General features: G+C 46.9%; 1 protein-coding gene across 1 annotated transcript in view; it reads right to left on the reverse strand.

Annotated features, from left to right (window-relative positions):
* NMNAT3 (nicotinamide nucleotide adenylyltransferase 3) overlaps positions 1-15,826 on the reverse strand; it is an 81,192-nt gene that overhangs the window by 6,320 nt on the left and 59,046 nt on the right. Inside the window, exons 3-4 of the mRNA XM_079795573.1 lie at positions 7,501-7,684; positions 2,333-2,415 (exon numbers count right to left, since the gene is read on the reverse strand). Of these exons, the coding sequence (XP_079651699.1) occupies positions 2,333-2,415; positions 7,501-7,684 (267 nt within the window). The remainder of the gene's footprint in view (positions 1-2,332; positions 2,416-7,500; positions 7,685-15,826) is intronic.

Below are 15,826 nucleotides of genomic sequence, written 5' to 3' on the forward strand. Positions count from 1 at the left end.
AAGGAGAGGGAGAAACATCAATGAGAGACAACATCGGCTGGCTGTCTCCTGCATGTCCCGTGAGCACCTGCAACCCAACTCAACCCAACCCAAGCATGTGCCCTGCGAGAATCAAACCAGTGGCTTCTCGGTGCATGAGTCGACACTCAACCACTGAGCCACACTGGTCGGGCAGGGGCAGGGACATTTTTAAAGCCCCTGATTCATTCTGGTCAACTGAAAGCCCACTTTTCATTCAATGTAAACTTCCTTTTTTAATAGTTACTTTAAATGAGAACAAGATGAGTAGCATTTAGGGTTTGAACAGAAAGAAGGGGATATGAGACAAACCTCAATGTTATAGGGCCAAGCAGAGTAGGCTAGGAACCCCTAGAAAAATAAATCCCCAAAGAGAGTGCCGTGAGCTTTGGCAGAGGGAGTGAGGAGTCCATCTCAGTGAAAGCAAATGGGGCTGTTTTCACGGGGAAGGTGGGTTCCAAACTGCGCCTCAAGGTCAGATAGGTTTCAACAGGGGAGCCGAGATGGGAGGGGGAGGAGGGGCAGGCCAGGTAAAGAGCCAAGACAGGGATTCTGGAAGCATGTGCAGAGAGGTGATGTGCGAGAAGATGGGAGCCTCAGGGTGGCATGCCTCCCACAACACGGGGGGGTGGGGAGCTCCCAGCCTCTCACTGGAGGCTCCAGCATTCCCCAGAGGCACGGAGTGCCCAGCACCTATGCTGTTTCCTGCCTTTGTGCCCTGCTCAGCTGGCCTTCTGTCCAGAAATGCCCCCAACTCCAGATAACCTACTGATCCTATGAGTCCCGGTGCAGGTGTCTCCTCCTCTAGGCAGCCTTCCTAATCCATGCCTGGACTCATCACCATTCACAGCCTGTCTCCAGCTCAGGTCTAGCGTGGGGGCAGGCTGTCTCTGTTCTCAGCCTGAGCCCAGAGCCTGGTCTGGGGCGGTGCTGAGCGAGCATCTCTAGACCACTATGAGGAGTGACTGCTGAGCCAGAGATGACTCAGAAAGGAGGCAAAAGGCTGAGAATGAACACTCCTTGTGCTCACGACTGGGGCAGGGGGAAAAGCCCATGCAGTCAGGAGGAGAGGCTGAGACGAGAAGAATAGAATAAACATTGTATAAGCTGATTACACAGGACACTCTATAACTCTTTCCTCCTTAGATTCCTACTCCAGTACACAGTTCCCCAAACAGGCCGTAAAGCCTGTCCCCAGAGTGACTGTGAAACACCCAGATTCCCAGGTGCCATTCCCACTTGGGAGGTCTGGGGTGTGGTCTGGGAATTCGTGTTTTTAACAAGCCTCACAGGCGATTCTGCTGTGAGGGATCCTTTGGCTGGCATTTGGGGACTACTGCATGAAACCTTTGGGGCCTGGTGGCATTTTCAAGTCCTTTTAGAAGATTGTTTCCCAGTCTGTGTTCTGGGGAGCACTAGTTCTGAGAATTACTAACATGCACTAAAAAAAGAGTTCCATGACTAAAGAATGACAATGGCTGCTATTTCCTTTTCCTGTGGAGTCACAATGCTCATGAACATAATGAAGGCTCTGAAACGCCCTGCAGTAAAGAAACCATTTTAGGCTTGCTTAACCATGACATTCCCAAGCCCAACTGATCTGGAAATAGTGTCCCACCAACCAAAGCTGGGAGAACCACAGATGGGCTGCTGGAATTTCAGGCCAGTGGGAAAGTAATTAATTCCCTCTTGTGTCAAGTCCTGCCCTCCCATCACCTGTTCCTGTTTATTTGCAAGAGCGGGCCCTGCATTTGACTCCCACCCCAGTGCCATGGCCGCCTTTAGAGAAAGAAGGTACTTTGAAATCACAGCTGGCAAGGTTCTACCACACACCAGGAGTTGACAACAGGGTAGAAACCCAGGGTTACAAACTGAAAGGACAATCCAAACCAACTTTGAATTCCCTTAAATCTCGAGTAAAACACTGAGTTACACTGTTGTATTAGTTTCTTAGTATAAGGGTTATAATGGCACATTTTGTATTCAACAAGAAAAAAACAAACCCATCCTGAAAAAAAACAAAAAGAACAAAAACACAAAACAGAAAGGCTAAGGCTTTTAAAAGAACCCCAGCATCACTCACCCATTTATCCCCGTGTAGCCCTGACTGTAATCCATGTCACAAGCATAGGTCACAGGGTAGGTAAACCCCTTTGGGGCAGGAAATCCCATTAGCATAATGATTTACAAGGGGTGGTGGCAGGCTGATTAATTTCACCATTCAGCCTGGGAAGCTCACCCCAACCCGGCGGGCCCCAGCGGGCTGTGACTCCCATCAGTTCTCCCTCCCACAGAGGAGGGGGTCAGTACCCACCTGCGGGCGCCTGGGAGACATCTCTGCCTTGGCCCCGACCTTCCTCCTGGGGCAGATGTCTGAGCAGTTGGCTGTGATGATGCCTGTGTTGTAAACATAAGGCTCAGGGTGTGTCTGTGCGGCCTACTGTCCCCCAAAGCCACCCAGGGGCTCCCAGATGTTAAGTCTCAGCCTGCTTCTGTCCATTTTAGGTAGCACATCCCACAATTATTTGCTGAGGGCCTACTATGTGCCAGGCCCTGTGCCAGGTACTAGACAGAAAGCAGACACTAGGAGGGGTGGGGGGTGGGGAGGAGGGGAAGAATTAGTATATTCCTACTCTTTTCACATTTTCTTTCAATATCTCACTTTTTAAAAAGAACTGAGTAGGGGTTAAGGACATGGCTATTAGAATCAGACAGATCTGAGTTCAAAACAAAAATTTTCATTTGTAAAGCCGGGATAAAAACACCCACTTTTCAGAACTAGACAGAGTAGTGGCTAAGAGTCTGGCTCCAAGCCAGTCTGCCTGGGTTGGATCCCAGCTCCCCCGCGCCCTGCCCCGCGTGCCCCAACCTCCTCCCCCTCCCCCCCCCCCCCCCCCCCCCCGCCCCAGGCCTGCTGTGTATCCCTGAGCGAGTGTTTCAGGTCTCTGTGTGGATGGTTCAGCATCTGCATGATGAGGAATAATGACAGTGCCTGCCTCCAACGGGTGGTTATGAACATTAAAAGAGCTGTACATGCAAAGTGCATTGAACAGTGTGCACACAGAGCAAATCTCGTTACACGTTAGCATTTCCAATATGATTAGCCTCACCAATTTGGCATGGTGGCTCTTTTAGCATTCTGTCTTCTGCAAATCAAGAGATAGCTCTGTCTTTTTCTTTTCTTTTTTTAAAAAATCACACACAGGTAATTACTATGTCATATCAATTTGATCTTCTATCTCCTACCTACTGTATTGTGCATTAACTAGAGCTGTATTTGAGAGGGAGCAGTGCCGGTGATAAAAGCATATGCTTTGCAGCCAGAGCAGGTAGGTTCAAGTTTAGGTTCTCCTGCATGTCTGATCCTGGAAGGGTAACTAACACCCTGGGAGCCTCACTGATCTTGTCTGTTAATTGGTCATGAAAAGTTCATGCCGGCCTCATCTCCGCTGAGTATCCCAAGAACACGAAGAAGGAAGTGCTCTACCCTGCCAAGTGCTGGGGAAGAGGCTCAATGCTGATGATTACTGGGGGAGGGCTCAGTGTAAAGACTAAGTTCCAGCATTAGACTGCCTGGGTTGGAACTCTGGCTCCAGCTTGTAGCTGTGCAATCTTGCTGGGTTTCTTATGCAATCTGCCTCCAGCTTCCTCCTCTGTAGGATGGGGGATAATGACAGTCCCATCCCAGAGAGCTGCTGTGAGAATTACCTGAAGAGCTTAGCACCGGCCCATACACAGAAAGTGCCTAATAAATGTTAGCTGTTATTATTATTGTTGTCAGCCTATCTTCCCCATAAGATTGTGAACGGGGAGCGCATCCAATTCACCCTTACAGTCTTAGTACTCAGCAACTGTGCACCGAGAATTCCGGAATGATGGAAGGAGTGGATAAAGAATACATTTAATTCTGGTCCAAAGTCCTTCCTGATCATCTCAGAGACTCGGCTAAGTTTTTTTTAAGGCCTAGCTGTGCTTCCATATTGTCTTTCTGCTTTGGTTTTAGTAAGCTGCACTCTGCCTCTGCGGTTTCACTCCTGGCTTAGTTTGAAATCTCACATCAGGTTGAAGTAGGTTTGGGTCTCACTTCCACTTGCTTACTGCAGGACTTTAAGGTATGTCACTGACCCTTTCTGAATCTCCATTTCCTTATCTGTAAAATGGGGCTAAACCCACCTACTTCTCAGAGTTGCTGAGCTGATTAAATGTTATACACATGAAAACACCTAGTACGCACAGTAGGTGATCAATAAAAGGTACTGACTGCCATTTTGTTTACTTACCTTGAAGCTTCTAGTTCAAGTTAACCTATTTTGAGTATTAGCTAGATCTCTAAACTCTGCTGTGCAAATGATTACTTACGGTGCTGAGTGCCTCTTCCTCAGAGACCTCCACTCTGCCTCTGTGGGAAGTGGCCATCACTTCCTCTTGTTGCCTGCCTGAGTGGTACCCTGGTGTGCCTTGCCCTAAGCCTGAGGACTGACCCGAGGAGCACGTTCTCTATGTCCTAAGAAGCCCCAATAGTCTCTGGGGACACCTGATCTAAGGGTCACTGTGGTAGGAGCAAAGTCAGCCTCATGGTGTTCCCACCGGCAGACCCCTGGTTTTGAAGATGGCCATGAACTGGCTTCAGAGTCCAATAGACTGGGGCTCCACCACTTGCCTCCTTGTTGTGTGACTATGATAAAGTTAGCTTCTTTAAGCCTCAGTTTCTTCATCTGTAAAGTGAGGACAGCGTAAGATCACGTTTGCGAAGGGGTACATGAGATGTTGATGATGGACTATATCAAGTCACGTGACTAGGGCTCTCCTCCCACAACATGGGGAAAAGGTGAGTGAGATATAAGTTATCAGATGCCCTAAAAGCATGAAAGCTGGCCTAGACTTAAATATAAGCGACCTGATAAGGAGAAAAAGAATCCTCAATAAGCCCCACAGTGATTTACTTTACAGTGATATTTGTCACTGTGACTATGATGGAAATCCACTGTTGACTCGATCAAGAAGATATTAAATGGAGCAAAAGATGGGGTAGATTTACCATGCCTTCTAGAAATCACCTAACTTTACAATTAGTCAGATTTTTCAACCTTAAAACAAAGAGCTTCTGGTAGTTTTAGATAAACATTAATAATCAAACAAATTTTCTAATGTAATGAATAAACTTGGAGATGAAGCTCACTCCAAATATTGAAAACATATCTGATAATCAGCTGATAAAATGGTGTTGACTGTCTGTATCAGGGGCTTCTCAACATTGGCTGCACAAAATAAATCATTTGGGTACCTTTTAAAAATTACCCATGCCTGCCCTGGCCGGCTTGGCTCAGTGGATAGAGCGTTGGCCTGCGGACTGAAGGGTCCCAGGTTCGATTCTGGCCAAGGGCACATGCCTGGGTTGCGGGCTCGATCCCCAGTTGGGGGTGTGCAGGAGGCAGCAGATCGGTGATTCTCTCTCATCATTGATGTTTCTATCTCTCTCTCCTTCTCCCTTCCTCTCTGAAATCAATAAATATATTTAAAAAAAATTACCCATGCCTATACCCCAACCCAGACATATCATAATTGTGTGTATGTGTGTGTGTGGGGGGGTGTTTAGCATTTTTAAAAAAAGCTTCCCAGGTGATTCCTACAGCAGGGCTGAGACCACTGGTTTGGACGGATCTCTGTACTAATGACAAGCCTGAAAATTCTGGCCACAGGTTAAGATCACCAGGGAACTCTTAAAAATCCTGACGATATCCCAGCCTCTGGGGAAAGACTCAGGCACTGATACTTTCGAAAGTTCCTAGGTGATTCAACGTGCAGCCAATGTCCAAAAAAGAAAAGAAAAGAAAAAAAAAAAAGAATGCAGTCAGTAAAATTTAGCTCACACCTGCATTTTCCCGTAGAAGCTCTAGTAATATGATATAGTACTGTGGTCAGTTCCTATTTATCCAAGAATGGCTTCTCTGTTTTGAGGATAAATTACAGGCCAGAGTTAGGGATGCAGGGAAGGTAGTAAACATTATTAAGCATCTTCCAGAAACCAAGTGTTTTTTCCTACACTATCTCATTTAATTCACACTGTACCCCACTGAGGTAGGTGGTGTCACCCCCATATGATCAGGTGAGAAATTGAGGCTCAGAGAGGGTGACTCACATCAGGTCACTTAGCTAGTAAACTGGGCTCCAAAAGCGGGGCCCTAGGCCACACTCCACAGCATCTATCTGTTTCTGCCTTCGTCTCCAGCTAAATGATTTGTTGGATTGTCTATCGTTTTGTTTCCATTTCCCTCTTATCCTAGATGAATGAGAGCTGACTATAGGGCTTATTCTGAATGATGATCTAGGCGGAAACTTATTCCTTCTGTTAAAAAAGGAGAGAGCACATGTCCTAACAATTATTTCATATTTGCTCTCCTTTTAACTTGGCAACAGATTCTGAAGTAGCACTGGAACTGCTGAATGCTTTTAGCTGGTTCTCTCTCCCTCCCACCCCCCCCCCAAAGGTAAATAATAAGCACCAGGGTATGTAGCTAAATGTTTACCTGAACTTTCTCCCAAGTGACTTTGAAAATGCGTGAAAAATGAAAATCTAAACAGGTTATAAACAGAGCTGCCAATGATCCGAACGTGTCCCCGTGCTCCCAAATGGGTGAAAGACACAGCCCGCTTCCGGCAGAGTTGGCTGTCATTACAGCCCAGGCAGGCCCGCCTCCCAGTCCCCTGTGTCAGCCAGGACAGGTGGGGCTTCCTGCTTCTCTAGCAAACTCCCCGTGACGTTTCCCAGACACAAGCCAGTGACCCATCGTCCTAACATGCAGGGCTTGCCAGGGCTTTTACAGAGCAAATTACTTACCCTGAATGCCAACAGCAACTCCAAAAGGAAAAAAAAAAAAAAAAAAAGCCATGTACCTAGTTCTAGATTCATAGTCCCCCCCTCTCCCACATTTTAAAGTCTAGATTTATAGAACCCAGGACTTGTATAATTAGAAAAGATAGCGTATTATGTACCCACAGTTTTCAACCTACTCAATGCTGACAATAATAAAAGGTCCCACTTACTGAATATTTTTATGTGGTTCTGGGTCAGAAAAGTTATTTCCATCTTTAAAATCCTAATTAGGATTGATTGTCCCCATTTTGCAAATGAGAAATATGTCTCAGAGAAGTTAGGTCAAGTGCCCAGAGTCACCGAATGCCCAAAGCTAGTCAGTGGTGGCACTGGAGCCAGATGGTACCTACAACCGGCTGAAACAAGACTGGGCGTTTCCAGAAAGCCCATCCCAAAGGGCAGTGGTTTGTGATTTTTCTCATTCAGGACCTCTCTGAGATCGTGGGCCTGTTGGTCTCTCTCCCTCTAGGGTGAGCACTTCTTGGGTTTTGGCTGTGAAGGCCTGGCTGAAGCCCCACTCAACACTCCATCCCTACTTTTCACCCCATGGGCCCTGCAGACATGACCCATGGCCCCTGGTCATCTCAGGAAGGCATGCCCACTGTTACCTCAGCACCTTCACCGTCTCCGTCCACTGCGCCTGCTCACTCTCCCAGGGGTCCACCCGGATCCAGTCGGACGTCTGCAGGGCCAGCCGGACCATGGCCACTCGGTGGTGGGCAGCTGCAAGGTCTTTTTTCCTGTAGTTGTCACTGACTGGAGAGATGATACCCCCGATCACCTGGTACGTTCCTAGGCAAAGCAGAACAGTGGTGTTGCTCACCACCTGCCTGAATTCAGGCAGGTGCTCAAAATCTCCATGCCTCATTCTGGCATTCTCTCCTGAGTGGCCAGCTCCCTTAGGCATATCCTTATTTGAAGGATATGTTATTGCCTACGTATTTATTACTCTTACATACCTTTCTGTGAATTGAGCACCTTTAACTCTAACAATGCTTCTTGACTTGAAGTCTTTATGTCTGATATTAATGTAGCCTCAACAGCTTTATATATGCATGGCCTTTTTTTTTTTTATAACCTTTTATTTCAACCTACCTATACTTCCGTTTCAAACACGTCTTTTGTAAATAGCTGAATTTAAAAATATTTTGGTCAAGTTTGACAATTACTGATTTGTAACTAGAGCATTAAGTTTACTTATATTTAATGTAAATATTGACATATTTAAGTTTCAAGCTACCATCTTTTGTGTTGAGTTTTTTAATTTTTTTGTCACAAGTTTTATGTGTTTTTTTTCTCCTTTTCTGCCTGCCTATGTACTTTATTTCATTTTTTTTCTCTTGGACTGAAACTTACATATGCAGTCTTATATTCAAAGTAAATTAAGACCTTTACCCTCTTCCTCAACAACACAAGGACTTCAGAACTCTGTAACTGCATTTAATATCTCCTTACATGTCATTGTTATAGATATTTTAAGTCTGTTTATCCCCCTAACCTTAATAGGACATATTATTCTGTTTTATACACTGATCACATTTAAATTAAAATAACCTTTTTATTTATTTCAGAGAGAAAGGGAGAGGGAGAGGAAGAAACATTAATGATGAGAGAGAATCACTGATCGGCTGCCTTTTTGTATGCTCCACACTGGGGATTGAGCCCACAACCCAGGCATGTGCCCTGATCAGGAATCAAACCGTGACCTCCTGGTTCATAGGTTAACACTCAACCCTGAGCCATGCCAGCCAGGCTGTTTTTACCAATTTTAGAGAGAGAGGAAAGGAGAAAGAGAAGGAGAAATAGCAATGTGAGAAACATTGACCGGTTGCCTCCTATGTGCTCCCCACCTGGGAATGGAACCTGAAACCTGGGCATGTACCCTGACCAGAAATCAAACCCGCGACCCTTTGTTGCTACTGGCCCTTTGTTGCCACAGACGATGTTCCAACAGAGCCAGCCGGCCAGGGCAAAAGCATAACTTTTAAACTCTGTATCTGACGATGCCGATTTCAAAGTCTGTACAGGTTGTTTTTGTGGCCTGTTGTTTCTTATTTATACTAGAAATTCGTGCACGGTGGTGGTGGGGGGGGGTATCCCCTCAGCCCAGCCTGCACCCTCTCCAATCTGGGACCCCTCGGGGGATGTCTGACTGCTGGACATCCCTCTCACAATCCCGGACCGCTGGCTCCTAATCATTCACCTGCCTGCCTGCCTAGTCGCCCCTAACTGCCCCCCGCTGCCAGCCAGGTCTCCCCCAACTGCCCCCTCCCTGCCAACCTGGTTGCCCCTAACTGCCCCCCCCCTACTGGCCTGGTTACCCCCAACTGACCCCCCCTGCTGGCCTAGTCACCCCTCACTGCCCCCCTGCCAGCCTAATCGCTCCCAACTGCCCCCACCCACCCCCGCCGGCCCGGTCACCCCTAACTGCACCCCCCTCCCCCCCCGCCGGCCTGGTCGCCTCCAACTGCCCCCCGCTGCTGGCCTGGTCGCCCCCAACTGCCCCCCCCCCCCCCCGCTGGCCTGGTCGTCCCACGCAGCCTGCTGTTCAGTCGTTTGGTCACCCCTCACTAACCCCCCTGCCAGCCTGGTCGCCCCACGCAGCCTGCTTTTTCAGTCATTTGGTTGTCCCTCACTAACCCTCCTGCCGGCCTGGTCGTAGGCAGCCATCTTGTGAGGGCATGATGGTCAATTTGTATGTTACTTCTTTATTATATAGGATTGTTTCATGTTTATTTATATTGTTTTGTTTGTGCCTATTTTTGACTGCTTGCTGCTCAATGTCTCTGACTAGTTACTTGTGGAGGCTCCCCCAGGCCTAAGATACATATATTTTCTTCCAGAAAGGCTTTATGTTTGCTTTTGACAGACACCTGGAGGTATAAGTCATAGATGACCTTAAATCAAGCCCTTGGTTTGAGCTTCTTTGGCCAATCCAGGCAAAAGGTCGCAAAGGCTGATGTGTGGCCGTTTTTTTTCTGGCAATGTTTTATCCTTTTGTTTTCTTCTCCTACTTGCCTCAGTACCAAGGCAACAAGGCTTCTGGGAAGTCCTCTAGGGTTGGGGAAAGGAGGTGGGTTACGATGCAGTTCACCCTGGCCCTGTGGTTATAGCTCCTTAGGGGTCCAGCTTAATGTGTGGGAAGTCACCCATAAGGCTCCCCAGCTTGGGCAGGCTCCAGCCTTTGAACAGTTTCCCTCTTGGCCTCTATGGCCATTGATTCAATGCTAAGTGAGCAGTAGGGCATCCATGGCAAGTGTCTGTAGGACATCAGTGGTTCTGGTGTTGTATAACCTACTGATCTCCATGGTTACAGGTGTTTATCTCTCAGCTGGTCGGACACATCAGCACTTTCCAGCTTTAAAAGTGAGGTTTGAAAAGGTTCTATCCGCCATTTATTGTTGTTTTAGTGGGAGATGATCCAAAGAGTGCAGCCTGTCCCCCTGGAAGCTGGAGGTTCTTTGAGGCATTTTCCCAGCCCGGGTAACCCGGTTGCCTAGGGCTCTCTTCAAGGGGCAGCAGCATTCACTGCTCCAGGGGGATGACAGAACCAGCGGAGAATAGAAAGGGGACATTCAGCTTCTGAATTCCAGCACTGGCTGCTAAAACTCATTTTCAGAGGAACACTGAAGGCTAAAGTTTTCATTTGTAAGAGTCAGGCTTTGTTGAGAGAGAAATATTTAAGTTCCAAAAGTTAAACACACACACACACACACACACACACACACACACACACACACACACACACACACACACCCCAGAGCCCAGGGAGTCAGAGCACACAGTTTTACTAAAACCCACAGAGTAGTAAGGAGAGAATATGAACCTGGAAAGGAAAGGCCCTTTCTGGGCTGAGGGTGGAGGAGTGAGCTGCAGGCAGAGAGAAGAGCCTAAAAGAAAAGTTTGTGGTGACAGAGTTTAGACACAAGTGGAGGCTTGCTCCTTACACCCTCTTACCCTTCAGAGACAAAACCTTGTGCATGTTGGGTGGAGGAGGGCCTAAACTGCAGATCTGGTGGGCTTGTATTATGCTTCCCACTTGGAATTCTAGGAGGAGACCATCTTGCATTGCCCTATGCCAATACAGCATCAACACAGTAGCAATGGTGGTGTGGCACGCATGGGCAGAGAGGGCTTCAGAAAACGTCCCCTACCCTGCCCTCCAAGTCCCTCTCAGCTTCAGCAGGGCATGACAGAGATCCATAAAAATTCCCCAGGCTCCTCGAGAGGAGTAGTGAAGGAGATTGAGGGTAGTTAGCAGGGTTACTTGCAGGGAGATAGGGTACAGGATACCGAGTGTGCAGCCAAAGGCAGGAACCATGGTGTTGGGAGTACCAGGGAGAGCCCAGGCATGGGCCCAGAGAGCAGTGGTAGTTAGTGCCTGAGCCAAGGGATGCTGAGGAGGCTTCCATTGTGGAGGCACAGAGGACAGAGGCCAGTGCCAAGGTCAAGGGCAGCCCCCTTGGCTAGAGGGTATTCGGGGCCAGATGCCCCTTTTTGGATGCCAGGATGATATGCTACCTATGAAGCTTAATTCAATCTTGGGGAAGTAGGCAGTAAAAGATTAACTTGACTAAACACTGACCTGTAAGAGTAAGCTTAATATCAGAAAATAGTTATCTTGAAGTAGCATTTTTATTTTTACCATTCATGGAAATGGTGGCTTAAGAGCAAGGTGAGTGTTATAGAAAGCAAAGAAAGTTATATTTCTACACATCTGAGTCCCATGTTACACATGGAACATGTTAGTTCTTTCCCCTTTAGAAGAGAACTAGCTTCTGCTAGGTGCTAACTCTCTTGGGCAATTTACATACATTTAACATTCACATTTGTCTTTGTTTTACTGGAGAAAACTGGGTGTGAGGCACCAGGGTCCCTTCCAGGTGGTTCTGCTAGGCACTTGGATACTCAGGTGCCACCTGTGATGGTTTAGCTCATCTTGACAGGGCAGGCCGTAGGCTGAGAAATCATTGCTGTGTTACGGCACTCAGGGGAGGAGAGTCAATAAAAATAACAGTTTGGGCTAAAACTTCTTGCCCTTCGAATGGTCATGAGTTCAAGCCCTTTTCCTCTGCCACAATCCCAGTTTTTCCTCTTATGTGACCTCCCTCTTCCAATTGTTAGATGCAGGTACTTCTCTGGTGACCCCACTGCTACCCAGACACACCTGCCTTACAGCGCTTGTATGATAATGATCTGTTTGCCTTTGTCTTTCCCATGGGACTGATAGCTCCCTAAGGACTCTTAACTGTCTTCATTCTGGTAACATGCCCAGAACATTGCTTAGTATGAAGTTATACTGTCCTTACCTTGAGGTTACCATAGTAATACATGGCTGTGAGTTTAATAAGGTGGATAGAGCTCCTTGTTTATCTCCACCCCCTGTGGAAAATCTAATACAAGGGCAATAAAGGAATAAAAGAAGTATGAAATCACAAGGACAGAGTGAGTGAGAAAGGAGACAACAATGGATGGAAAGGTGAACAAAATTCTGGAAGCTAGAGAGCTGATGAATAATGGTGACAGAGCAAGCAGAGTCTGCAGGCGGGGAAGGTGGTAAGAGGGAAGGTGCCCTGCATGGCAGAGCCCAGAGCAGCTCAGGAACTGGAGGAGCCAGCAACCTCTCTAGGTGGGGTGTGCCCGAGGGCCGGGACACAGGGAACTAGTTGAGAATTTGCCCAAGGAGCCCTTAGATCCAATCACCTACCTTTTTCTCCCATCCTGGCCAGAAGGCCATGTATCTGCTTTCTGCTGAGGTTGGACCAGAAAGATTCTTTTTTTTCTTTAAATTTCAGAGAGGGAGAGAGAGAAACATCAATGATGAGAGAGAATTATTGATTAGCTGCCCCTGCAGGCCCCAAACTGGGAGGAGCTTGCAATCCAGGCATGTGTCTGACCGGGAACTGAACCATGACCTTCTGGTTCATAGGTTGACATTCAACCACTGAGCCATGTTAGCCGAGCAAGAAAGACTCTTGACTCCCAGACACCGGCACAGTTGAGAGGAGGACTAAGTTTGGCTCCCACTATAGTAGACTGGAGATGTCTCTCTGGGAAACAGGCCTACCCAAGAGAAGACAGCTACAGATACTCACATTTGGGGGTCTTAGACCTAGGACCTGGTCATATGGCCATGAGCCCCACCAGCTTCACCCAAATACTCAGAGCCTCCAGCCAGCATTTGCGGCCTGACCTGAAAATAAGAGTGGAGAGCCTAAGAAGAGACACATTTTAGAAAGGTGCTGATCATGAGTGACAGAGACCAAAACCACCACCAGGAGAAAGGGAACTCGGACACAAAAGCAATGCAGAGAGCAACAGGACATTTCAAAAATCTCCAAATAATGTCAGAGAGATGAGAGATGACATCCCCATCTATGAAACAAGAATGGGATGCTTTATAAAGAAATAATCAGAAATATTATACTGACTGAAATATAGAAGGTAGGAAATCAAATAGATGTTTTTCTTCAAATACTTAAGTGACTGTCCATTTCCTTTTATTAGGTAATCTGTCCCCCACTGACTTTGTTTTTCCCTTAGCATGTATTCTTTTCAGAGAGATTTTGTTTCATTATGCTGTCTAGAGTCAGAATCACATTCATTTAATAACTTAAAAAATTACATTTTAATGTCTTAGAGAGCCTTCTGAGTACCTGGTCAGTTTTCCAGGAGAATCTTGGGATACTTTCTCAAGTTAAATAAAGAAAAATAGCCAGGGGTATTTTCACTGGAAAGCCAATCAATAAACAATGGTGCCAGTGAGGAGCTGGCTATATTTCCACTTAGTCGGGTCTCTGAGCAGAGGAACAGAGCTGCTGCCCTCAGCACCCTTCATGTTTCTGGCTCAGGTTAGCACTGGGGGCTTGTGTCCTTGGCTGTTTATCTTGTGAATGATCTTTTTTTTCTCATGTCTTATTACACTGAGTGGCCAGATTATTATGATCTCTGAACACATAATAATCTGGCCACTCAGTGTATATCCTATATAATAAAGGGATAATATGCAAATTGCCCCCTTGACCAGGAGTTTGACCAGCAGGCAGGCCAGCCCCCACCCATGCACGAATTCATGCACCGGGCCTCTAATATATATATATATAATGAGTGGCCATATTATTATGCATTCAGAGATAATAATCTGGCCACTCTGTGTATATATATACACTAGAGGCCTAGTGCACGGATTTGTGCATCAGTGGGGTCCCTCGGCCTGGCCTGTGGGGATTGGGCCGAAACCAGCTCTCTGACATCCTCTGAGGGGTCCTGGATTGCGAGAGGGCACAGGATAGACTGAAGGACCCCACCAATGCATGATTGGGTCTGGGGAGGGACCACGGGAGGGCTCCAGGGCGTGTCCGGCCCATCTTGATCAGTCCCAATTGGCCAGACACCAGCAGCAAGCTAACCTACTGGATGGAGTATATGCCCCCTGGTGGTCAGTGTGCATCATAATGACTGGTCGAATGGTTGAACGAGTGTTGGGACACTTAGCATATTAGGCTTTTATTATATAGGATATTTTTTCATTACATTGTATTAAAACTGTTACTTAGAAAACTCTACCTTTTTAAAATTAAAGTATAGTTGACATATCTATAACAATCCTATCTAATAAAAGAGTAATATGCAAATTGACCATCACTCCAACACACAAGATGGCTGCCCCCTTGTGTACACAAGATGGCCGCCACAAGATGGCCAGCAGGGGAGGGCAGTTGGGAGGGACCAGGCCTGCAGGGGAGGGCAGTTAGAGGTGACCAGGCCAGCAGAGGAGGGAAGCTGGGGGCGACCAGGCCTGCAGGGGAGGGCAGTTAGGGGCAAATAGGCTGGCAGGGGAGCAGTTAGGCATCAATCAGGCTGGCAGGGGAGTGGTTAGGGGGTGATCACACTGGCAGGCAGAAGCAGTTAGGGGCAATCAGGAAGGCAGGCAGGTGAGCAGTTCAGAGCCAGCAGTCCTGGATTGTGAGAGGGATGTCCGACTGCCCGTTTAGGCCAGATCCGGGATCTGGCCTAAATGGGCAGTCGGACATCCCTCGAGGGGTCCCAGATTGGAGAGGGTGCAGGCTGGGCTGAGGGACACCCCTGCCCCGCCCCGTGCACGAATTTCGTGCACCGGGCCTCTAGTAAAAGCATAATATGCTAATTAGACCGTATGTCCTTCCGGATGAAGCCAGGGCTGTGAGGGAAGCCTGGGTCCGGGTGCCAGAGGGAAGCCAGTGCCAGCAGCCAGGGGAAGGAAGGCCTACTCTTGCCAGAATTTCGTGCATCATGCCTCTAGCAATATTATTTTAGATCAGGCATACAACATAGTGATTCAATAGTTATATTCCTTATGATGTGATCACTCTGTACTTTGGTTTGTTTAGTTTGAATCTGGGCTACCTTACTGAACTGATTAGTTCTAATAGGTTTTCAAACTCTTCTCTTGGATCTTTTTTTTTTTTAGGGACCTGGTAACATCACCTGAAAATAAAAACAGTATCCTTTCTATAACCATATTTCTTACTTTTGACTGATGCCATTGGAAAATAATAGTGGTGAGTAGGCATCCTTTTAATTTCCTTGCTTCTGTGGGAATGCTTCTGAAGTGTTAGGCCACTATTTATCATGCCAGATAAGCATTCTTATAGTTCTAATTTAAAAAGAGCTTAAAAAACACCACCCTAGCAGGTGTTGGGATTTTATTGAATGACTTTTAAGTGTGTATTGAGATGATGATTTAGGTTTCATAAAAATATACTGTCTTAGTAATGCAATATATTAATAGATATCTTTATGGTATACTGTCCTTGAATACCTAGGATAAATGCTACCTGGTCATGTTGAATTATTCTTTCATTAGCAGTTTCATAACCTACTATTTTATATGGGTGTTTTGCATTCAAGATTATACTGTTAAACGCTAGCTATAATGTTACAATATCCTTATCC

The sequence above is a fragment of the Cnephaeus nilssonii genome (genome assembly GCF_951640355.1).
Source record: "Cnephaeus nilssonii genome assembly, chromosome: 17".
NCBI classification, from domain to species: domain Eukaryota; kingdom Metazoa; phylum Chordata; class Mammalia; order Chiroptera; family Vespertilionidae; genus Cnephaeus; species Cnephaeus nilssonii.